This window comes from Juglans regia, chromosome 12 (genome assembly GCF_001411555.2).
Source record: "Juglans regia cultivar Chandler chromosome 12, Walnut 2.0, whole genome shotgun sequence".
Taxonomy (NCBI): domain Eukaryota; kingdom Viridiplantae; phylum Streptophyta; class Magnoliopsida; order Fagales; family Juglandaceae; genus Juglans; species Juglans regia.
This window is the reverse complement of record NC_049912.1, coordinates 23,511,339-23,537,302: the sequence shown is the minus strand read 5'-3', so window position 1 is coordinate 23,537,302 and position 25,964 is coordinate 23,511,339. Positions and strand designations below refer to the sequence as shown.

The following is a 25,964-nucleotide window of genomic DNA, read 5'->3' as shown; positions in this document are numbered from 1 at the left end:
AACTACTACCATTATATATATATATATATATATATATATATATATATATATAACTAGTCTCAAACCAAACTCGACATGAGATCATAACGCGAAACAAAAATGTTAAATTTGGGAACATTCGTGTATGTAATTAATTACTTGTTCGAAAAATTCTTCTCATCAATCACTATTTTTTTTTATACAATCAGTCACTATTTAATACCTCATATCTCACACCTTATAAAAAATATCCCTTAATACACCATATGAAAAATATCCTCATATCTTATGAAAAAAAAAAATTATAGGTGCGAAGTGTAAAAGTGAAATATAGATTATAATTAATACATAAAATTCCTCTTGTTCCTCCAGGCCATAATTTTCAATTTTATAAGCCATTAATTATATACGTCAAATATATCCAAATTAAAGAAAAGAGGCCCGGTAATTAATTAATTTAGGAGGCATATATATATATATATATATATATTTTTATACCATGTTGTACGTATACCATGCATGCATGTTAAAGTTTGAAGGGGCCGTAACTGATAATATATAGATTGAAGAAATTTAATTACAATTAGCCCTTTCTTTAATAATATATATATATATATATATATATATATATATACTCGTACGTCCCGTGCTATGTAACGTATTGAACAATGATCAATAAGGTTGATGGCGAAGTTAATTGTATTTTAATTAATACGAACTTCTACATCATCCACGTCCTTATCAATGATATCACGATCATTTTAATGATTATCTAGAAAATGGTTCATGTAATTATTCTTAATATAGAATTCTCAAACTTGATCGATCAGCTATATATATTATATGTTCAAGTACTTTGAATTGTTTACAATGTGTCGACGTACTACGTTCATCACTGATATTACTTTATCAATTAATTATTTAGTTTCCTAATCCATGCATATTTCCGCTGCATGCTATATATATATATATTATATATATATATATATATATATATATATATATACAGAATTGTATGTATTATATTGTAATAAATAATTATATTCGCAGTCATAGAGTGCTTAAGCGCCTCACACTCTTTTTAAAAAAAGTAAATAAATATAAGATCTATATAAAAAAAATTTAAATTTTTAATAATAAAAATCTACTATTTTTTAAAAATAATGTATGACGTTTGCATTTCTAATATTCTTGTATTTCTCTCTACTTCTCTCGCTAGTCTCTCTCTCTCTAGGCATGCAATTAGGATAAACAAACACATGCATAAGTGATCAACACAACGAAATAAAATGCTATACAAGAAAGAAAAAAAAATTGATCAAAAGAAAAAAGGAGAATTTGATAGATCTCACCGTATTGGCTGCGAGAGATTTCCCTCCAAAAGTATCCAAGGAATTAATTATATTATATATATATATTTATTGTAGTGAAAAATTTGTTGCTCGTTTGGCACGGTTCAAATCAATCAATTACCAATTGCCATATGGCAGTGATGACAAAATCATGATGATCTACGTAATACATAATTACATATATATGCATACATTAATATACTATAACAAGACAGATCATACGATGAATCCATCTAAAGCATCATGGTGACAGTGATATTGCATGCAAAATCCATATTAAATGGTTCGAGATCCATGTCAGCTTGCATGCACAATCTTGTGTTTATATACATTGTGGGATAAACATAAGATCAGTGGTGTAGGACATGGATCTCGAAACATTTAATATATATGGTTTTTGCATCATTGTCATTACGTGACTTTATATAATATTATATAGATGGAGTTTTCCAGAAATTAGGTTGGAGATCAGGAAGTTTCTTTCAAATTTCCAATCCATTTAAAAGTTGACACGTATCTCTTAAGGATATTGTGATGGGGAAAATAATTGGTATCGGCCCACGGTAGCAGGAAGTGTTAAATGTAAGAGTTGGCCCCTGATAGGGCCCGGCCCAATCACAAGAGCTATGGTCGATAAAGTGAAACCCGATTTGGAACTGGGTTGAACGGGTCGGGGTGGGCGAGAGATCTAGAACAAGGGCAGAAAGAAAGATTGGGACGTGCCTCACCAGACAGAAGGGAGGCGCAAAGCAGGAGCCATGCCATGTTTAATGCGGCCCAGAGCAGAGGCCACATCGCATTTAATACAACCCAAGATGTGAGGTGTGCTGCATTAAATGCGGCCCAGAAGAGGGATCCCGTCGCATTAAAGGCAACCCGGATGTAAGGTGTGCAACATTAAATGCAGCCCAGAATTAGAAGTGACGGATGCAGAAGATCCTGGGGCCATCGCTGCTCGGTAAAAGAATAATGCTAAGGCTGCTTGGTCATGGAATGTGTAGGACAAGTCACCCAATCAACCCAGAACAAGACCGTGGAAAGACCCAACACAGTAAGTATGAATAGAAGTGAACCCCCACGACAGGTAACATATACACACTATTGCCTTAATACATTTTTCGGATGAGACCTCCACATTGATTCCATATACTAAACTCAAGCATCGGAGGATTAACGGACCAGGGAGGTCCTTTGTCTCCGTTTTGACTGTGCAGGATCACGTTTGGATAAATAGGGGTGCGTAGTTGCCCAGGCCCGCGAAATACGACATCAACAGTGGCGCCGTCTGTGGGATCTCTGTTGTCCCATAACTAGCGTGTCTTTTGTATGCCGGCAACAACCCGCTCCCGACATTCACAACGTGAAAGGATGCAGTCCGAAGCAGTTGAAGCAAGGTTTAACCAACAAAATGAAGTAATACAAAAACTCATGGCGGCTATGGAGACCCTCCGGCGGGAGAATACAGTGTTGTGAAGGAAGGTCGAGGAGACTGAAGCGGACCAACAAAGCCACCATTCGGGGGACCATCTTCAACCGAACCCGACTACTGTGGAAGAAGAGCGACGTAAGATAAACCTGCAGATCTAGATGGAAGTGGCAAAATAGATGGGCCAGCCTACCACAGTGGATCAGCTGCTCACCAATGCAGGGTTACCATATAGTACCGGCATTCTAGCAGTATCGATACCTCCGAGATTCAAAGTCCCTCAGATAGAAGCCTATGACGGGAATAAAGACCCGTTGGAGCATCTAAAAACTTTCAAGGCTCACATGACTCTTCACGGTTACCATAGTGAAGTGGCATGTAGAGCATTCCCCCTTACCCTGAAGAGGGCAGCGCGGATGTGGTTTGTTTCTTTAAGGCCGGGGACGGTGGATAGCTTCGACGAACTAGCACGACGGTTTTTGACGTAGTTCATGACTAGCCGGACAAGGAGGACGCTGGCTGCCTACCTGCTAATTGTCAAACAGAGAGGGGACGAGAACCTTAAGTCATATCTCTTCCGTTTCAACCGGGAACGGATGACGACCGACGATCAAGACGAAAAAATGACGTTAGCATCATTATTGGGAGGGGTCTAGCCCCGTAGTCCATTCATGGCAGAGATCGCACGAAAGACACCGTCGACTTTGAGGGAGTTTATGGACCGGGCATATGGGTACATAAATGGGGAGGACACACTCCAAGCTCTAACAGCGCTGTGGAAACGCAACTTGGAGCTCCTTCTGTGTAGACTCCAAGTCAACAACCGCTGAGATTAGTCTGACCCGAAGTCTATCTGCTTCCATAGCCTTCAGCTCGAGTTCCTTGCGCTTAAGATCAAACTCCAGACTCATGACCTTCATCAGCTCGGCCATATCCTTGTTGATCTTCAGTTGTTCACGGACCTTCTGGAGACAGAACGCGTTACTCTCCCGCAGGGACTCGTTTTCAACCTCCGAGGCTTGCTTCTCGCTTAGAAGCTTCTCCCCGTGGAGGTTTAGGAGTTTGTTTAGCGCCTTCTGAGTCTTCAGCTCTTCTTCCAGAGCCACTTGTTCTTAGGAGACCAGCTCGGCAAACTCCTCAGCAGCCTGAAAGGTTTAACAACAAACCATCTCGTTAAGAAAAGGCTAATGAACAATAAATAAATAAAAAGGTCGGGGAGCCACACAGAAGAACACTCACGTGAACAAAAAGCGACTTGAACTTTTGGAAGTAAGACTCGAAAAATGCCGTCCGAGTCTTAACATTACCCGACCCGGATCCCAGTGAAGCCCTGGGCGCAGAAGAATAAGAGGGAACGACAGCCACCAAAGGTAGGGCAGCCTCGCTCGAAGGAAAAACCTCTAGGAGAGGATCCCAGGAGGGACCGAGCTCTCGCCAGGAGTTTCACCCGAGCGAGAGGGGCTGACACTTAGCGAGGAATCATCGTCCACCACCACTAGGTCGGCGTCTCGTGGTAGAGTGGGGGGCATAGTGTTTGGAATTTGAGGCTCCTGGATGAGACAAGTAACCTGGTGTAAAGTGGGGTGACAAAAGGGGAGTAAACAGAATAAACGACCAATAAATAAGCTAGAAAATGAGAAAGACTAATACCGAAATGGCCTCCGCTAGAAGGACGGTTGGATCCGAAATCGTCGGAAGGCCTAGCTTGGTAGGTAGGTCTAACACCTGCGAGGGAATTGGGGTGTCAGAATGCCATGAAGCTGCGACGCCTGAAGAGCTAGGTCCTTCGACCTCAGACCTGGGAATTGACCTGTCGGGATTTTGCCCCATTAACTCAGAAAGCATGGGCTCCTATGAAGGCAAGACCCCTTCCTCGGGATGGGGAACAGTGAGAACTGAAGATTCTCCAGAATGGGGCAGGTCCACATGCCGGGAGAAAGGGCTGAAGGACATGATGGGACGCCCACAAAGGCCGCATCGAACTCAGCAAGCATCTCCCCGAAGGAAGGCGGCCATTCACTTTGGGACCGCTCTCCCTCGAGGAGAGTCTCCTCAAAGGAGACAAAATTTTCTGACTCCTGCACCAGCCCGCAAGGCCTCAGGCCCTCGAAGGCCATGGCAAAAAGGGAAGCAACTACGGCCCCAGTGTCCACTTCTTCTATAGGACCTGGTCGGGAAGAACAAACAAAATTACCAACAGTCGAGGTAAGAAAGATATTTGTAAACAAGTAAACACACAACAACTTACCTCCAGCGGGATCAACCTCTTGGACAGGACGGCTAGCCCTCTTCTCGATTCTAACCGAGCAGCCCGCGTAGACTCCACCCTGGCTCCCCCTTGTCGAGAACTCCTTCCTTTCCGCTGAGCTGCTGAGGGTTTGGAAGGAAGGGGGGAGCGACAAGAGGTTCTTCGATAAAGACACGCCGAGGAGGAGTAGGAGCCTCCTGCTTGGTGCGTTGTCATTTGGAGCAAGCCCCTTCGAAAGAAGCATGAGCGGGGCTTTTATCTAAGCTTGAGGAAAGTGGGCCCGATAGAAAGTCCTGGCCCAACACGTGATTAAGGGGCGGGAGAACAAGGAAACGACGAATATAATCGTCATTTAGAAGCGTATCTGTCTCAGACAGGTCCGGGTGAGCTGAAACCCAGGACACGATGGAGGCAACTCGGAGCTCCTCTCTTTCCGATAGGGTGATGGCAAGCGATTTGGTGGTCGAAACTTTGCCCCACACCGACCAAATGGGGAATTCCCCGTATTCATTTTCCTCCTCGGGACACTCCTAGCTAGTGCCCCTGATGAAGAAAAACCGTCGATGCCACTCCTTTATTGAAGAGTATCGCCTCTCCAAAGACGCGAAACGTCTTTCAGTAGAATACGACTGGAAACTACAACAGTTCCCATCCAATCGGGTAATTCGGTACATGCTCAGAAATTCACGAGCAGTTAGGTCTGGGTAATCTTCCGAATCGGACAGAACAAGGCGAAAGGCCACGCAACTGGCTAGGAGCAAACGCCAGGCGTTGGGGCTGAGTTGTGCTTGGGCAAGTTTCAGGTAGTCCAGAACGTCGCAAACAGGACGGCAAAACGAAAGGCGAAGTCCGGTGGAGAACATGTGGGGGTAAAGTGCGACTGCCGGCGCCAGACCTTGGCTATCTACCATGGTGACGCGAGATTACGGAACCTCGACCGAAGTTCCGTCGGGAAGGGAAAACTCCCTGCAAAAAGTGCGAAGCTCTATCTTGGTCATGGTCGAAACCCATCGATGACCTGTGAAGTAGTTGAAGCGGGATTCGTCAACGGCCCGTTTAGTCATGGCAAAAAGCGGAGAAGAAAACAGAAAGTACCGAAGGAATGCGAGGAGAAAGTATCGAAGGAATGTGAGGGGAAAGAATCGAATGAAGGAGGTAATGTCGCGAAATAGCTTTCAGTATAAAGGGACGTTGAGGAACTCGAAGAGACACCTAGATAACAGAAAGACGGCGCGGCGTTACCACTGCGTACACGTGAGAAATAAATGAACCGACGCCCAGTAAAAAAGGAAAGAATTATTTTGAATTTCCAGCCCATAAGTGTGCTTAAAATTCGCGGGGTATTGTGATGGGGAAAATAATTGGTCTCAGACCACGGTAGCAGGAAGTGTTAAATGCAAGAGTTGGGCCCTAGATAGGGCCCGACCCAGTCACAAGAGCCATGGTCGATAAAGTGAAACCCGGTTTGGAACTGGGTTGAACGGGTCGGGGTGGGCCAGAGATCCGGAAGAAGGGCAGAAAGAAAGATTGGGGCACTCCTCACCAGACAGAAGGGAGGCGCAGAGCAAGAGCCATGCCGTGTTTAATGCGGCCCAGAGCAGAGGCCACATCGCATTTAATACGGCCTGGGATGTAAGGTGTGCTGCATTAAATGCGGCCCAGAATCAGAAGTGATGGATGCAAAAGATCCTGGGGCCATCGCTGCTCGGTAAAAGAATAATGCTAAGGCTGCTCGGTCATGGAATGCGTAGGACAAGTCACCCAATCAACCCAGAACACGACTGCGAAAAGACCCAACACAGTAAGTATGAATAGAAGTGAACCCCATGACAAGTAACATATACACACTGTTGCCTTAATACATTTTTCGAATGAGACCTCCACATTGATTCCATATACTAAACTTAAGCATCAGAGGATTAACGGACCAGGGAGGTCCTTTGTCTCCGTTTTGATTGTGCATGATCACGTTTGGATAAACAGGAGATGCGTAGTTGCCCAGGCCCGCGAAACACGACATCAACAGATATATATACATATATATATATATATTAAGCTAAACTTTTTTAAAAAAATATATATATTTGTCACGTACATGCTTAATGCATGCTTGTCATATTTATGGATGAGTTGAATGAAACTTATTTTAACTCTGTTTGAAATAAAACTCTTTCATACACATTGGAAATGGGATTTTATACCTAGTTGGGCCGGGCTTCGGCATGTGGGCTTCAGCACCCATGCTGAAGCCCAAAATCCATGGTAGGGCAGACAGAGAGAGGGCAGGGAAGAAAGCCCAGATGAGCCCAAGAAGAGAGAAATAGCCGATGGTTTATGCAATCACACCGCATTAATAAGGGACAAACAGACATGGATCTTGTTTGCTGCCAGATCGGCCATATTGAATGCCGCTCGAAGTGGCTAGCCTCTAGGTTGGATCCCTGTAGTTGACAGGAGCAGCTGTATTTAGGGGTGTAACCGGTCCGGTCCGGTTTGGTTTTGGACAAAATCTATGACCAAACCGGTATGTACTGGTTTTGTATTTTTCAAAACCGATTACGCACCGGTTACCCTCCTAAACCGGTACTTCCGATTTTACCGGTTTCCGGTCCGGTCCGGTTAGGTCCGGTTTTCCGGTTTTTTTAAAATGTAAGTTTCACAATTTGTCATTATAAATTTGTTTATAAAAAAAAAAAAAAAAACTAATTCAAAAAATATTGTTTTATACTTTTATTATAAGTATAAAACAATATATTTATTATAAACTATATATTTAATATTAGTATTAGTTATAAATTTTTAGTGATTTAGTATTAACATTTTATGTAATAATTTATAAATTATAATAAAAAATTATTTCATATATAAATATATATAATTATATATAAAACTTTCACAAAAAAAATTATAATTATACATAATATATAAAACTTATATATACAATAATATAAATATTTTTTTTATATATTTTTTTTTATCAACCGGTCCGGTCCGGTCTGAAAAATCCTAAAACCGAAACCAACCGGTTTTCACATTCTAAGAACCGGTCCCGGACCGGACCGATTTTCCGGTTTCAACTTACACACCTAGCTGCATTTAATGCAACTTCATGCTACCTGAGGGGAGGGTGATCCTTACAGTAGCAAATTAAAGGGTCTTGCGAGGAATCAGATATAAATGGAGAAAGGCTAATGACAAAGCGGACGTTACACAATCGATCATTCTTCCCAATTCTTTACTGCTCATTCTTTCTTTTTCCCATCTGAGAATTTTTTACTTTGACATCTGAGACAAGACACTCACCACCTAGCCACCCTTTCTTCCACCCCCGCAAGCACAGAAGCGCTCTCGCAAACAACGGCTACAAAACATGCTTCAACACACACGCACGCGCTTGGTGCAAATAAACACACATGATATATTTTAGGAGAAATATTTTAGCCACAAATAAATTCTACAAAAGTAAATCTATAAATTTATGTGCCTTGATATGGTACATCAGATTGTAAAACTACTTTTATTATAAAATAGATCTACCGTATTATATAAAATCGTGTTAATTTGTAAGTTTATTTTTATGAAATCCCTTTATGATTGTAATAATTCTCTATATTAAAATTTGAGATTCTTTCAATATACGCTCATAGTACGTAAAAGGCTTGTCAGCAAGTTAAAAAATTTTAAAAAGAATCTATAAATTTTATTCTTAACATGGAAAAAAACAAAGAAAGATTGGCCATCGTACACATTTTCTGGATTCTTATTTGATATCTACATCAAAATAGTGAGTTTTATGGCATCTAGAAGTATTTGAAAAAACGATAAAAAGGAAAGAAAGAGAGTGACTTATTACGAGAAGACAAGGAAGAAAAGACGAGCATTCTTACTTGGGAGATGATTGAGGGTTGAACTCTGCTCACGAGTCGGCCATGCTTTAATGGGGGGATTCTGATTCGTTGGGTGTCGTTCACAAGTGGACCCTATCTGAGACCATAACGCCGCTCAAGATAGTTGACCATTGATCCATTCAATGAATTAGATTTCTCGCCTAATTAATTATATGGCTGGAATTGAGTTTTAATGAAAAATCTAAAGTTAGAATTTTCAAAACTTTGAAATTTTTTTTTTACAAAGACTTAAAATAAAAGACTATAAATATATATTTAAAAAAAAATACTTTAACTATAAAGAGATTATATAAAAATAAATTTATAAACTGACGTGACTTGATACAATACGTTAGATTATAAAATAAATAACAAATCACATGAATTTCCGTCTAAGTTTACATTTTGTGTATATAACACTTCTCTTTTAAAAATAGATTAAACCCATCAAAAGCAATGATACTAAGTTAATTATTTGATTAATCTTTATCCATATCTTAAAAATAGTGTAGTAGAGAATCTATACTTAGATCCACTTATTAGGGAGTGTTAATATAATAATTAATTAAATAAATTCATTAATAATAATTAAGTTATATATTATACTCTGGGAGATGCACGTAGATTCAATATATAACGTATTTATATTAATTTTCCTCAACTACCATGCATGGTGCTAATCGCAGGTATATTTATTGCTTATTAAAATTTTGCTTAATCTGCAAAACAACTGACTCACCTACTCGCTTAAATTATGCGCTGCGCCTCTCAACTTAAAAAAGGATGCTGTGCCCACTGCCTCCCTCCCTTTGAATGCTGCGTTTTAGTTAATCCCTATATTGACCTCCGGCCTTCATAACAAAAAAATAGTTGCATGATTTTATTTAAAATGGATATAATACTTATTTAGTATAAAATTCAAGATGTTTGTATTATTTATAGAAATCGAGATCTTCTCTTCTCAAACAAGTAATTAATTAGATGGGTTAATTTCTTTTCTTTTTTTCTTTTTAATAAAAAGAAAAGAGATAGACGCATCATTAATTAAATATTGTTGCATGTGAAGTTCATGCTGTTTGAGAATTCGATTGTACACACACTGCATGCTTTCTTATATTACCATGCATTCAGAAGAAAGGAATCGATCGAATATGTACGTGTGCGGACGTCCGATCTAAATGATATCACTTCATCAACTACCAATTTTAATTTAGGTTGAGCAGCAAAGAAAAAGGTGGAAAATCTGGTATAATTATATATATTGAGTTGATCAAAGTCAAAAAGAAAAGATCTTATTTATGCATCCTAGCTAGCTGCTCTTTATAATTATATAATAAACTAGTTTTTTCAGGTGATGTTTTACATCTCCAGATGGCCAAAATATTTGGAGGAAGATCCTTTTAAAGGTAAACAAAGAATATTTAAAGAAACAATTTGGGAGGGTATATTCGTCATCTAGAAGATGAATCAATGCCAGTATGCATACCACATTAAATGTGTGCATTTTTATTTTTTATTTTTTTTTTAAGTTGGGATCCACTTACATTTACATTAGATGGGCGTTGGAAAGTCAATCCCTAAGAAATGGTTGGCAAAGTTGCTATAAAAAAGGGTGGAGTAATGGTCAGTACTAAACCAACTAGCTAGCTAGCAGATCGATCATATAGACCGAAGAAATAAAGGAGGGGTTGTCACTCTGAGTCTGGAAGGAAAGTAATGGCAGGGGAAGCAGCGCAGGAGGAATACACGCAGGATGGGACTGTGGATCTGAGAGGAAACCCGGTTCTTAGATCAAAGAGAGGTGGATGGACTGCTTGCTGGTTTGTTGTTGGTACTCTCTCTCTCTCTCTCTCTCTCTCTCTCTCTGTTCAAAAGGCATAGTCTTGGGTTTGGTTATCCACAACTAACTTCTTATTACACAAACGGTACATATATGCATCCATGTGTATGCATATCTATCTACCTGCTTGAGGGATATACACGTACGTGTGTTTGGATCCTAATTGTGAGCCATTAATTTACGAGAGCACTGAACTTTTAAGGCGTAAAGTTGCCTGTTTTTCTCTCTAACCCATGTCACAGTTTTCTCTGCAATGGCTCCTCGAAAGTGGGATGGATGCCTCTGCGTTTTCTTTCTTGCTAATCCGGCACTAGACTCTGCCTCATGTTGATAAATCTTAATTAATTATCAATCATTACTGCTAGCTGTACTTCTCAATGGAAATATATAGTTGATCTCCTATAAAATATGAGACATTAATCCGGAAGTCATGATACATTAATTCTTATCCAACATTTTCTTCGTCAAGCCTTGAATTCGGCTAGCTGTAATCAGTTTTTCTGCAAATGGCAAAGGAAGACAGACGGCTACTTTGTTTTCTTCCTTCAGTCTCACTTCTAATTCATTGTTTATTATTCATAAAAGAACGGCAATATTTTTGTGCCTATGAGTTGGTTGGCTCATGCCCAACTCGTTTCTTCCATTTTTGTTTTGAGAAAGCTTGAACTGAGTCAGAGACAGTACCCTCTCTCTCTCTCTCTCTGATTTAATTATGCAAACTCACACTGTCCACATATCACTACGCCTAACTATTTGCAATCACACCAGCCGATCACATACTGTCACTCACATGCCAAAGAAAAAAAAATTAAGAAAAAAAGGCTGTACTCTGCACCCGTAGCTATTATTTAACCTGCTATATATGAAATACCAAGGCTAGCAATTAATTCAAGACGGCGTGGGTGATCTCTAATCAATGGCCAGGTCCAAAATGACAAATTTTGCAGTAAGGATAAATCAACTCTTTCTTCCAAAATAGGTCATTTTCGCATCAACTTGCATGCACCCGTCTGCATGATGCGGATCAGACGACCTAGCTCATATGAATTATTCGGGGGACCATCTTCCCACTGTTTTGTTTCTTTTTTCTTAATTTGTGCAGTGTACGAGGTTTTCGAACGCATGGCGTATTACGGTATATCCTCCAATCTGATCATATATTTGACAACGAAGCTGCACCAGGGCACCGTCACCTCCTCCAACAATGTCACCAATTGGGTTGGGACTGTCTGGATAACTCCCATCTTGGGTGCTTACGTCGCCGATGCTCATCTCGGCCGATACTGGACCTTTGTCATTTCCTCTGTAATTTACATCTCGGTACGCACGTCGACTTTAATTTGCTGTCCTAGACAAATCTTTGACTCGGAATCTTCTGCTTATCTTCCTGCCACCTTTGTCTTATATATCTAATTATATAGCTCAATCATTCTTAATTCCTACTACTTCAATGTTACGTGTAAACACAATACATTTTAGTCAATAGTTTTTGGACTTTAATAGAGCAAAATAAGTCTCATTTTACGGAGGAGTTGACGGAGTAATATGAACGTTTGACTCGGAAATTCTGCTTTATAAGCCTATAAATCAAAGGGCGCAGTAGTTGAAAGTTGAAAACTTGTCATCCTTTATACGAAGAGGATAATGTGGGTGTACTTCTTAATACTGCTTATAACTCTTTATCATATATTGTGGCAAGTGGACGATTGATCTTTTTGTCTTTTTGTTTATACTCTTTTTTTATTTTGGAATAATGCTACCATCATTGGTACTCATGATCTTGCCTTCATCTTATCTTGTTAGAATCAAATGATTGAAAATTATTTCTCATATACTCGTAAGTCAATGTTACATCATAAAATATTGAGATGACGGATGATAATTTAGAATATTTTTTTTCTCTTATGAAAATAATATTACAATTATAAATGACACAATAATAATTGAAGAAACTAGAAATTATACATGCAACAGTCTTTTTAATTCACCTTTTATTTTAGTGTTATATAGTCATGTAATTTTTAATAAAAAATATTGCATTAAAAAAAGGGAGGGTAACAAAGTAAATTTCTCACTTTGTTTTACTATATATTGGCATGCATGCAGGGAATGTTGATACTAACATTGGCAGTTTCACTTCCTAGCCTAAAACCGCCTCGTTGCTTAGAATCCGACGTCGAGAATTGTAGAAAAGCCTCGACGTTACAGTTAGCAGTGTTTTATGGTGCACTCTATACCTTAGCAGTGGGAACAGGTGGAACCAAACCCAACATCTCGACCATTGGGGCAGACCAATTCGATGAGTTCGACCCAAAGGAGAAGGCCCACAAGCTGTCTTTCTTCAATTGGTGGATGTTTAGCATCTTCTTTGGGACACTTTTTGCCAACACAGTTCTTGTCTACATACAAGACAATGTTGGATGGACCTTAGGATATGGACTTCCGACACTTGGACTTGCAATTTCGATTATCATCTTCTTGGCTGGCACTCCCTTCTATAGACACAAGGTGCCCTCAGGAAGTCCCTTCACAAGGATGGCCAGGGTCATTGTGGCTGCTCTAAGGAAATGGAAGGTGCATATCCCTAATGATCCCAAAGAGCTCTATGAGCTTGAGTTGGAGGAGTATGCAAAGAAAGGAAAGGTCAGGATTGACTCCACACCGACCTTGAGGTATGTGTATATATATATATATATATTGTGTACCCGGAGAAATACCGGCCAAGTCTACAAACAAGAGTACTACTTAAAGAAACACTACAAGAAAAATGGGCTTTTGTGGCCATTTAATTGCGGCGAAAATGTTATTTGTGACCAAAACAGTCTCATTTTGACTGTAAATAATCATTTCGCTGGAATTAAATGACCACAAATAAGCAGTTTTCTTGTAGTGAAAACTTAATTATAAACTGAATGTGAAATGTTAGATTTATTTTATAACAAAAAGAATTTTATAATCTAACATACCATGAAGAAATTACGGGTTGGGGGTTGGAAACCACCTATTTCAATCTAGATATTAGGCATTACCCTCTCTTAGGTCTCGGGTAGCATGCATTTGTCCTAATCTATCTTGATGTTGCATGGAATTGCAGGTTTCTTACCAAAGCGTCTGTAAAAACTGGCTCAACCAGTCCATGGATGTTGTGCTCAGTTACACAAGTAGAGGAGACCAAACAAATGATACGAATGATCCCAATCTTGATTGCCACGTTTGTACCGAGCACCATGGTTGCACAAATCAATACTCTTTTCGTCAAGCAAGGTACCACCCTTGATAGAGCCATTGGCAGCTTTAAAATCCCACCGGCAAGTTTAGCCGGATTTGTCACCATATCCATGCTTGTTAGTGTGGTGCTCTATGATCAGTATTTCGTTCGGATTATGCAAAGGTGGACCAAAAACCCAAGAGGCGTCACTCTCCTTCAAAGAATGGGCATTGGCCTTGTTATCCACATTATAATCATGGTAATCGCCTCTCTGACCGAGAAGTATAGACTCAGTGTGGCCAAAGATCATGGGTTAGTTGAAAATAAAGGACAAGTTCCTTTAACCATATTCGTATTACTTCCCCAATTCGTGCTGATGGGAACAGCAGACGCATTTTTAGAGGTTGCAAAGCTTGAGTTCTTCTACGACCAGGCACCAGAAAGCATGAAGAGTCTGGGGACTTCCTATGCCATGACTACTCTAGGAGTTGGAAACTTTCTGAGTAGTTTCCTTCTTTCCACAGTTGCTGACATAACCAAGGCGCATGGTCACCATGGATGGATTCTAAACAACCTGAATGCTTCTCATCTTGATTATTATTATGCATTTTTCGTCATATTAAACATCCTCAACTTCATTTTCTTCTTGCTAGTGATTAAGTTCTATGTATATAAGGCCGAAATCTCGGATTCAATAAAAGTGCTTACGGAAGAACTGCAGGGGATGAAAGTCATGAGGGTCTCGAACCAAGATCAGGAATCGAGGTCATAGAAAAGAATACAGAAGTTAAGGCCGATATTGTACTTTGTGGGTTGGCTTTGCATGTTGGTATAGCTTTGCTTTAAGAAAAGTGTATCTTTGATAGTACTTTACTTCTATAACGTTACAATTAACTTTTTATGTAGCACAAGGTCGTGTAAGAGTAAATCTTCACGGCATTAAACCCAAAACAAATTAGATTCTACTAGAAAAACATCACAGGAAACCTCTCTGGGATCAATCCAATGTCTACTACAAATTACAATTTATGTATATTTGCTGTGCCTAGTACTGGTGGATAGAAACATTTTGGTACGTGTTCTTCCTTCATAAGAACATGATCAGAAGTGGGAATTAATTAGAATCAGAATTTACAACAATTATCTTCATCTCCTCTTGGCTAAATGGAATGTCCTCTTCAAGAACTGATTTGCAACACTATCATTCCTGTGGCACAACACCCTTAATATTGTATTGGGATCCGATCTATTCCATTTTCCCGTTGTTGGAGGCATTGCTAACTTTTGCCCTGAATCCACAACTCCACTTCCACATGTTTCACAGGTCAAAGTATTAAAATCTTCCACCAGTTGTTCAGTAAATTGACCCATCAATGTTATCACCCCTTCCACTATCTTGGCTTCCCTCTCCACCACTTCCTCTGCAATCAATCCTTCTCCGCAAGTGCAGAAAACTCGTTTCAAACCCTTGAAATCCTCCTCAATCATCGCATGATCAGACCAATAGAACACCCGAGAGCTTCCCCCAGCAAGCAAAACCATAAGGTAAGCCTTGAACGAGGCCTTCATGACTTCTCTTATTGCCAAGGCTTGGGCACAGTCTGTGAGAATTGAAGTCATGAGAGTGAGATTCTGCTTCAAAATACGCAAAGCTGGACGGATCCGTGCATTGGCTACATCATCAACATAGAGACTATCATAGAAGACAGACTTTGAGTCAAGGAAGATGAGGCGATGAGCAGCAACATCTGACACATGTTTGCTGGCTTCTTGGATGGATGAGCATGCCAGCTCAAAGTATGAATAAGAGGTATTATTGGACCTCAGGCTGGTGGCAAAATGTTTGCGAGTTGAAGGAACGATCCGTTGGGAGAGGGAGATGGAGAGGATTTTGTCAAGGGAATGAAGGTGGAAAAGAAGATAATGCAGGGTATTGAGACGGATGTAGAGGCGTTGTGTTCCTCTGCTGGTTGATGGGCGAGGATGGTAACCTTCGTTTACTCTACTTTTGTGTAATTCTTCCGCACCAATATTGCATGGGCTTGCTTTTTTCCACAGCTTGAGGAATTTTGAGTCTCGATTACATCTTGTTAGAGCAGGAAGTGTGGGGATATAGCTCTGTTTTGAACCTGAAAATAATTTGTTAGAAGTGGGAAAGCAGAACTTCAGATGACACATATCTTGTAGAATTGCAATAACTTCTACAGCAGAAATCTCGTGATGATGACATAAATTGAGAAACGCAAATAAAGAGGTTCCCTGTATTCTATGATGTTGTTGATGATAATATCAATTGATAACTTATAGATGAGGAGGAATTTTCTAAACCCAAAATCTCTGAAACAAGGGAAAAAAGTTTAAACAAAAATATAACTAAGAGATTGTTGCTAAGGGTGTGTTTGGATGTTGAAGTGAGTTGAGTTGAGATGATAAAATATTGTTAGAATATTATTTATTATTATTATTATTATTTTGGAATTTGAAAAAGTTGAATTGTTTATTATATTTTGTGTTGGAATTTAAAAAAGTTGTAATGATAAGTTGAGATGAGTTTGGGATCCAAACTCACCTAGTATTGAGAAATAATCTCACATTGGCTATGGACAAGGTCTTGGACGTGTTTATAAGCAATGAGCAATCATTTCTTATATAACCGGTTTTATGAGATGAGTTAGGCCCGTGAATTTTTTCATGGTATCATAGTCTGCAACAGGACAAATGGGGGCCCACACTACTTATCCTGAGACAAGGACCAGAAAAAATATTGGCCTGCAGTGAGGGAGGGTGTTGAGGAATAATCTCACATTGGCTGTGGACAAGGTCTTGGACATATTTATAAGCAATAAGCAATCATCTCTTATATAACTGGTTTTATGAGATGAGTTAGGCCCGTGAATTTCTTCAAATGAAAAAGAAACGAATAGGAAATTTCTTACCACATGATGCAACAAATGTAACATAGTCCTGGAACTGACTCTCCAAACCATAAGCAAGATCTAGAATTGAATCTTCAGAAATTTCTATTGGGATTTCGAAGAAGTCGTTTGCAGTTTCCTGGGCTAACATCATTAAATCTACAGCTGATTGTGCATACGGGTCTGATTTGGATTTTGGATTCCATGTCTGCAACACAAATTATAACCATTAACTCTCTTTCACTGAACTGAACGTAGGGAATCCTCACTCTTCAAAAACTTTAGTTTCGTTGCCATGTTTATCAGAAGTGAAGAAACTTACTTCGGTCTCTTTTGCTCTTTGGATACACTCTTTCCCTTTCTTCAACTTCTCATCCATCCAATTTTTCAAGAGGTTCAATATAATTGAATCGACTTCATATGGAACCATCTCGCGCACGATCGCTTTGCCTCCATCTGCACACTCAGCAGAGTCTTCAACTACCATTTGGACCAAAAACTTTTCTAGTTTTCCAGTCCTCTGAAATAGCCCCACTGTCTCAGTTGTGAGCATGGATACCCCGCCTAAGTATTGTTTCAGCACAGATCCATAGCAACTATGCAACGTCACAGCAGCAACTGCAACTGCAGTTGGGTGCCATCTCTTGAGTATGGGACTAAAGCTTTCCCTCTCTTTCAATGCCAAATCCTCAGTTTCCTTGGCTAATTGAAGTAGAGCTTCACTTGCATCTTGTTTCTCTTCGGAGATGGCACTTTTGACAATATTCCCACTTTCGACTATCTGTTGTCATTAATCAAAGAGTGTGATGATCGATATATCGTTCTAAAAATTTAACTTCAAACTTGAGAGATGGGAAAATTACAAACCTTGTAAAATGCATTTTTCAAGGATGATCGAATATAGTGATCAACACCATCCCCAGACGAGTCCACCAAAGTTACCTGATCTCCTTCCTCTTGCTCTGCCCCTTCAGTGATTATAACATCTTTACCTAAAATATTTGAGGCCGTTAACACCAATGGAAGAAGGTTTTCAACTTGGCCAACATTTCTCGGATGGAAATAGTTGTGGTAATTAAGCAATCTCTTCTCTGCCCAACCCTTCATCGAAGTCAATACTGACGACAGGATCTTGACATATGTGGGCTCTCTGTTTGGTCTCTTGGCATCGTTTGCAACTTCGACCAGCATAGCATGGGAAGCACAAAGAAGGTCTGGTTCTATCTGTGCAGTCACGACATATTGTTGAAAGAGCACCCACGTAAAACACACATTGTGCATAGGTCGGGTGATTCCCAATGTTGACCAAGTCTTCTTGATTAGCTCGAAAAGCTCATCAACCTCATCAAGGACTAGTGTCTCATCCCTAATGTCAAAAGCAGATTGAAGAAGAGCAATGTAGAGGTGGATATTGAGAGGGAACCCATCAGCCCAGTGGCAAACATCTGTGGGAGTTCCACTGGCACTTCGCCATGATAATGCAATCACGCAATCGCAAAGCGTTCTCATGGTGTCGGAATTCTTCCCTGTGTCTATCGGTTTTTTCTCTCCAGAAAGTACAATGTCTCTCAGACGCATGGCGAAGGTGTTTGATTTGTCCAAAGGGATTGGAGGGTGGAGGAGAAGCCCTGCCTCTAGGATTTTGAGCTGCCGCTTTTGCCAAAGATGGTACTCACGGGAATCGTTGAATTCCGCTGGCTTTAGGTGGCGGAGGAGCTCTAAAGGGAGGATTATTGTTTCCGCTCGCCTACCCACCTGTTTCATGTATGATGAGACCAAGACATGTTGAAATGTATAAAGTTTTAAGAAATGATTCTCAATGGTAGATCAATCTCACGATTTAATGTTAGCTACAAAGCATGCAAACATACATGGCATGCATGATCAAATGCTTGCGTATCAAATACTGACTAAACAATACATACTTGGCCGATGAGGGTCCTCAGCAGTGTCTTTCGAAGTCGGATATCGCTTTGCTCCGTCACCCGCATCTGTTGCCTCATGATCTCCGCCGACGTCATTGGCCGCCTTGGTGATCTCATCGGATGTGGCACCGTGAACGACAAGGCAAGCTGGCTACCGTGAGCGATTGGGGACGAAGGATTCGACCCGCCAAAACTCCCACTACCCCCCATGCCCGACGCCATCCTCTTCGACGGTGAGCGCTTCAGCGTCTTCAACCCCAACGCACGCTTCACCCGGCTGGTCGGGCTCATCACCACCCCATACTGTTTCGGCCCATTGATCCCCAACCCGTCCCCGTTGTTCTCTTGGTTATTCGACGAGTAGAATGTGAGTGGATTACGACCACCGAACCCCGGGGACGACCGACATGCCGTGAAGAATACTTCGTACGCAGTTTCTCGGATGTCATGGCGATCAATGCCGGCAAGCTTGCCCAATGACCAGGCTAAGTCCTCCTCGAGTACGGCCTCGTGGTAGTCAGGCCTGGAGGCGATGTGAGGTGAAGGTAGGGACTCGCGGCGCTTGTGGTGGCTCATGGCAAAAGGGTAGGCGCCCCGATCAGATATCCGGCGCGAGAGAGTGGGGAGTAGGAGAAAGGCTATGCATGATCTGTTAAAGCAAGGGACATTAATGGTGGTTGTGTTGATGGTATATATGAGAACGTTATTAGGTAGGGGAGACAGAGAGAGATGGGAATTGTGATCAGGTAAATTAAGCCAATGTTCTGGTGCGAAGAAAACGAGAGATCAAAGGAAAGGTGGGACGTTTATACGTACGTAGATAGCAACTGGGTTCCGAAAATTGCTACTTCCGATAGTCTTGTGAGATATTGTCAAATATAAAATAAAAATACCATCTTCCAACTAAGAATAGCTCACACATATATATTTCATCTCTGTTTTCAAATAACAAAGTATATTATATTTAAAACATTTTGACACGTGGTAGTTAAAACTTTCGAGAAGACTATCCATTTAATAAAATAAATAAATAATACTCGTAATTTTTATTTTTTAAGATAGAAAACTAGGCCAGGTAAACATGCATGCCGCTCTTTTTACGTAATTAATTCTGTTTTAAAAATAATGTATAAAAATAATATCATTTTATAAAAATATCTTCAATTTAAGATATAATTAGTTATAAAATAAAATAAAATAAAAAAATTTATAAAACAGAATGTATTTGAGCAACCACCCTTTCGATTGGTGTTCAATGTTCATTCGAATTTGAAAGTTGAGAGTCACTACAAGTCTACAATAGTTAACGAAAATAAAAAAATCATCATTAAAAATAAGACTTGCTGACAATATTTAGCAAAAAGCTTAAAAAAAATAAAAGAAAGTTTTTCTAATGTTCGAACGATGTAATTAAACATTCAAACATAGTTACTTGTTGTGTTTGTTTACACAATAATTGTTAATACGTTTGACCATAGATAGTACTGCCATTATTAATGTTCAACCATAATATCAATATCAATTTGGTTGAGAATCTATAACTACCATGAAATCGCACTAATTAATCTGTGAAGTTGGAACATAATCAAATTGAGCTTGAATATCAGTTTTAAATTTTTTTCAAAAAATGTTCAAACGTTCCAATCGGTCAAAACCTAACCATATTGCAGAATATTCCATAAAGAGAAAGGATGATATAGATGCCATGCACATCCATTTACTTCTGGGTCAACAAGCAGGAGACAGACTAATCCTTTCAAATGTTTTGGAGCAAGATCACAGTCCAACGTACACAAGTATGTTACAAAGAAAGCACCCAAACAAACATGCAAGTCCAACCCCACAAGTTCCGAAAGAGTACTCGGCTCGACAATGTTAAAACATGCCTAACATCTTTGATTGCCATCACTCGCAAGCCGACGCTTAGCATTGACAATGTAGGTTTCACCCCCACAAAGTCAAGGACATTTTCAAACAACATTAAAGGACTTCAGTCATCCCCCCCCTCACCAAGCATATCCATATTTCCCTAGGGGAAAAAATCCATACGTGACTAATGCTAAGTACAAATCTCTCATATCGACAAGTCATGTGTATACTTTTTGTAAAAAGGAAAATCCCAATTAAAAAGAATATATATATATATATTTTATAGAAATATGAACAAAATTTATACTTGTACAAATCATTTCTCTTTCTGAAAGAAAATAGAAGACATGTATGTTATCAGGAATAGAATCTCCTGCTTTCACCAAGGCAGCCAGCCAGTCACCCAACTGCCCCATCACAAGAAAGCTTCCCCTTACATACGAAAGTACAAAACCATATTATCCATGCTTCTAGCCAAACAAAATGCAAAATATGAACAACAGGAAAAAAATGACTGTATTTCTGCTGGACAAAAGCACACCTGTCTACACTATTTTGGGATACTGCATAAACGAAATTGAAGAATATTTGTATAGATTTTAGCCTATGGTATTAGAAACAACTAGCCAAAAATGTTTTTGGAACTCCTTCACTTCATTCTGAAACTTCAATGAACTGTTTTTAACAAAGACACATTCCCAGATACTCGGGAACATCTGAAACCAAATACCGTGATGTATTCTAAATCAAAAGGCATCATCCTAACCAACTAGGTCACAATGAATTCATGAGTGCTGTTGACCTCACAAAATCCTCCAGTCCCTCCACACCTGGGTGAAGATTAGGAAGTTTATCACTTGAAAAGCCTGGAATCTGCAATGTTTGACAGTGTTGGCATGACCAGGCTGAAGAATGACCTGTCCCAGGCAAATCCGTTTTTTCAACTGAACAAAGTCCTCAAATTCCCTTCCTTGCGGAACACTCCCCCCCTGCCCCCACAACGATGCTCGTGTTCAGCCATGAGTGGACACTTCACTCCACTTTAGACCTCGTGCATCTCTCCTGTACAACACAAGGGCAAATACAGGAGGAAAATGATTATGCCATCGTCAAAGTGTCAACTACCACTACGATTATCGCTACCCATTACGAAGTGATCAACCCAAGTGGCCATAGCTCCACTGCTACTAGCTAAAAAGACCTCACTACACACAACTCTGTAATCCTACTTGTCAGATCAAATCAAGCAAGATCAGATCATGCATGAGCATCTATTCTTGCTTGACAAAATGGAAAGCAGAACTGGAGCACTAATAAAATGTAAACAACACAGCATCCAAATGTAATCAAACCAACAATAGCAAGGTTATATAAGCTACCACAGCTTAAACACTAAGGATAAATTCCAGATGAGCTTGTAGAGAATTATAAGCACGCCAAATTTAAGACAACACTCAAAAGCACATATTGAATAGGACCGTCTCGTACGCCTCAAAATTACTACTTATTAAAGACTAGAAAATAGATACTGCAAACTACAGGGAATCAAGCAATCCAACCAGTCCCCAAGGGTGTTGACATTCAACTTGCACCACTCCCTGTGCTGCCTGGCATGGAAAACAATTCCGAGCCTCTCACAGTAAAGAAACAAAGATGGTGATCCAGTTGGATCTCTAGCCATAATAATTACTGTTGTTGGGTTCGGGCTTGAGCACTGGCATATCCACTACCATAGGCAACCTGCCCACCATGAGGACCATTCCCCTGAGGAGCACCATAATTTCCAGAAGTTTGTGATTGTTCAGATCTCCATGCTGCATTTCCATACCCTGGATTACCATTAGCATCACCATAGCCACTTCCCATGTATCCACTCCCTTGCATATCCCCTCCACCTGGACCACCAGCATTGTTATTTGGCACACTCCCAGAACGCCCTCCAACAGCACCATATCCACCAGGATTCCCATAAGACCCATCACTCCCACCATAACCACCATAGCCATAACTTTGATTCCCATACCCAGTGGCCCCACTAGGTGACTGGCCTGTAGGTGCTGAGCCTGGGCCACCACTAGGAGCACCAGTGCTTCCAGTTGGAGCACCCCAAGCAGCAGTATTACCATAACCCAGAGCACCATATCCAGTAGGAGATTGAGTGTTCCATGAACTTCTGGGAGCGCCTGGTGGACCACTTCCAAAGCCAGCACTAGGAACATTTGGGTTTCCATATGCTGCACCGGCAGGTCCACCATACCCAGTATTGGCACCAGCATAACCACCATAACTAATACCATTATTGGCAGGACCATATCCATAGCCAGGTGTGCTATATGCAGAGGAGCCATATGGACCAAAACCACCTCCAGTACTCTGTGGCTGCATGTACCTATTGGATTCCATTCGACCATCATATGCATTCGGGTTACCACCAGATGCCCCATAGTTCTGATAACCACTACCAAGTGAACCCCCACCACCAGCACCACCACCCATTGTACGGCTACCCCCACCAGGATTCGCATCTTTAGGAAGAGCCCGCTTTACTTCTACTTGCTTACCATCTAAATCATGGAAGTTTTTGTGTAAAACTCTATCAACAGCTTCTTCAGTGTCAAAGGTAATAAACCCAAACCCGCGAGGTCGTCCAGTATTCTGGTCATACATGACTACTACATCGGTTACATGGCCATAAGTCTCAAAATGCTGACGAAATCCTTCTTCACTTAGAGTGGCAGGCAATCCTCCAACAAATATCTTCTTGGTTCTGAAAGTTCCACCACCCCCAGAACTTCTAGCTAGACTAGGATTCCCAGCTTTGGCAGAAGTTTGCTGCTCCTCTCTCGATAATGCCCTCTTAGCCTCAACCTGCAGACCCATAAAACAAGCACTTATGCTGTGATGCTAAAGTAAAAAAATATAAGAGCCAACTTTTATGATAAGGTGCAAGCATAAAAATAAGCCATTAAATATATCAAAAGCTTAGAATTGAGATAATCACAATTATGGGCTGCATAGAAATGAGAACAAGTGTAATAGGATCATATTGCAACCAAAAGGATCATTACTACTAAATTAGTGTACCAAAGGACATAAACAGTCAACACAGACAAGAAAATGAAAATAACATTATGAGTATAAAATCCATATTTTTTACAAGAGTGTGTAAAATCCTTCAAAAAGGCTACGAACTAAGATAAGTTCTTTATTGGTTCTAAATATCTGAAATTTCATATTTCTTTTTTTTTTTTTTTTCCTTTCTAGAGTGGATAGTGAAAGTGTTTCATCTCATCTCATTTCAGCATTACAACTTTTCTAAATTTTCACACAAAATATAATAAATAATTCAACTTTTTCAAATCAAAAAATAATAAAACTATTAATAAAAATAATATTCTAACAATATTTTATTCAACTTTCAACTTTCATCTAAAATCATCTCATCTCATCTCACTATCCAAACCGCACCTAAAAAGGATGAATCCCATTCTCAAAGCATCAGCCATTGTAACCATGACATTATAATGTTGTCACACAGCAAAGGTGCCGGAAGCTATAAATAAAACTAAAACAATCTTTGACACAGACTTGCTGCAAGTAATGCCCACCAAACAAATTTACAAGTACCAATTAAAAGTTGGAAAAACTAGCAAATAAAAATACCTCCATACCCGAAACTCATTAGTCAAAATTTATAAGAGCTGAAATAAAAATATGGGTGGACCTAGATATCAACATATAATTCAACAAACCTTAAAAAAATACGGAACAAAATTATCATTAACATCAAACCCCCAAAGACACCAAAGACATAAGCAGCAACAATAACAAATAAACTAAACCATTGTTTCCCTAAAAAAAAATTAAAGTAACATAAATGGCAACCATAAGTATTTTCTATGAAAACTAACACCAAAACATAAGTGAACTGAAAAACAACATGAGCAAACAAAACAAGCTCAGAAACAACATAAACCATCAAAATAGAAGTCAGAACAACAATCCCACGCGAATTAAACTCAGAAGAAATCAAACCCCAATAACAAGAGCAATAGAAGCGGAGACAGTAACAAACCATGTAAACCACGATCTTCCTATAAACAAAATCCAGGTACTCAAAGTTTACCGAACAATTACAAAAAGAATCAGTAGCAGCATAAATCAAAGAGAATCAAAATTTCCCAACAAAAACAATTAAAGTTTCAAAAACCAACATGCTCAACTTCAAACAGCAACACAAGCATCAGTAGGGGCGTAAATTAAACTGAACCGCCATAACCCAATATGAACACAAAAAAGCCAAAATACCAGAATCTCAATCATCACAACTGCACCACATTATTAAACTAAATATATATGAACAGTGACCTCATATCGAAAAGAGCAAAATCCCATCAACCAAACAACAAAAAAGGCCCAAATAAAGCGAGAATATAAGAGCTCCCCCTTCTCTCTCTTTCTTTTTCTCACCGTTCTGCCATCAATGGTGTGGTTGTCCTGGAGAACCCTATCGAGAACGGAAGGATCTGCAAAGACCACGAAGCCGAAACCCCTGGGCCTGCCAGTAGTCTTGTCCCTCATAACCACAGTCTGCATCACGTCTCCGTAGTTCTCAAAGTAATCCTTCAGCTTCTCCTCCGTAGTCTCCCACGAGATCCCACCTATGAATAGCTTCCCCTGATCTGAATCCATAGCCCCTTAACTTGCTCGGCTTGTCTCAGCCTGTGAACTTAACGTATTGGGAGCTTTTCTTGGAGGGTTTTGGTTCGAGGATTTGGATTCTTGGAACGAAGGGTTTGTGGCCGCCTCGAAGTCGTTCGAGAGGGTGGATTTTTATGGTCAATTACGAAAGCTATATCAAAGTAATATGTTTGGACGGCTAGGATTCGTTTGGATATAGGTAGCTTAGCCTTTGTAGGAGCTGGAACTCTCCGCTTATTCCGTCGGGAACTGTTGGTTCCTGTCTCTTTGTCACGTGTTACGCACGTGGAAATTGATTATTATTTTATTTTTTTATTTCGAATGATGTTGAAATTCATGCTACACAAAGTTAGATTTGTTTAATTATCGTTAGATTCGGGGTGAGTATCATTCCAATTCATCTCAATTTATTATTATAATTTTTTCAAATTTTAATATAAAATATAATAAATGATTTAATTTTTTTAAATCTTAAAATGATAATAATATTAAAAAATAATATTCTAATAATATTTTATCATCTCAATTCAACTCACTTCAACATCCAAACAATCTTACCATAAAAATTAATTTCTCTGTCGATATATTTTAAAGAAAAAGTATTACGGTCACAA

At 39.8% G+C, this 25,964-nt stretch overlaps 3 protein-coding genes across 3 annotated transcripts; 1 reads left to right on the top strand and 2 right to left on the bottom strand.

The window, feature by feature from the left end:
• Positions 1–10,506: 10,506 nt before the first annotated feature.
• LOC108981248 (protein NRT1/ PTR FAMILY 5.2-like) lies at positions 10,507–14,953 on the top strand. Its single transcript, XM_018952357.2, has 4 exons — positions 10,507–10,723; positions 11,835–12,052; positions 12,839–13,404; positions 13,827–14,953. The coding sequence occupies exons 1-4, from the start codon at positions 10,609–10,611 to the stop codon at positions 14,710–14,712; spliced, it is 1,785 nt and encodes a 594-aa protein (XP_018807902.2). The 5' UTR covers positions 10,507–10,608; the 3' UTR covers positions 14,713–14,953.
• Positions 14,917–19,526, bottom strand: LOC108981240 (protein unc-13 homolog). The gene is made up of 5 exons (XM_018952352.2): positions 18,781–19,526; positions 17,723–18,610; positions 17,178–17,636; positions 16,877–17,063; positions 14,917–16,069 (listed from the first exon to the last, which is right to left on the bottom strand). The coding sequence occupies exons 1-5, from the start codon at positions 19,354–19,356 to the stop codon at positions 15,087–15,089; spliced, it is 3,093 nt and encodes a 1,030-aa protein (XP_018807897.2). The 5' UTR covers positions 19,357–19,526; the 3' UTR covers positions 14,917–15,086.
• A 2,466-nt stretch (positions 19,527–21,992) lies between these two features.
• LOC108981229 (heterogeneous nuclear ribonucleoprotein 1-like) lies at positions 21,993–25,535 on the bottom strand. Its single transcript, XM_018952344.2, has 2 exons — positions 25,120–25,535; positions 21,993–23,517 (listed from the first exon to the last, which is right to left on the bottom strand). The coding sequence occupies exons 1-2, from the start codon at positions 25,339–25,341 to the stop codon at positions 22,336–22,338; spliced, it is 1,404 nt and encodes a 467-aa protein (XP_018807889.1). The 5' UTR covers positions 25,342–25,535; the 3' UTR covers positions 21,993–22,335.
• Positions 25,536–25,964: the final 429 nt, after the last annotated feature.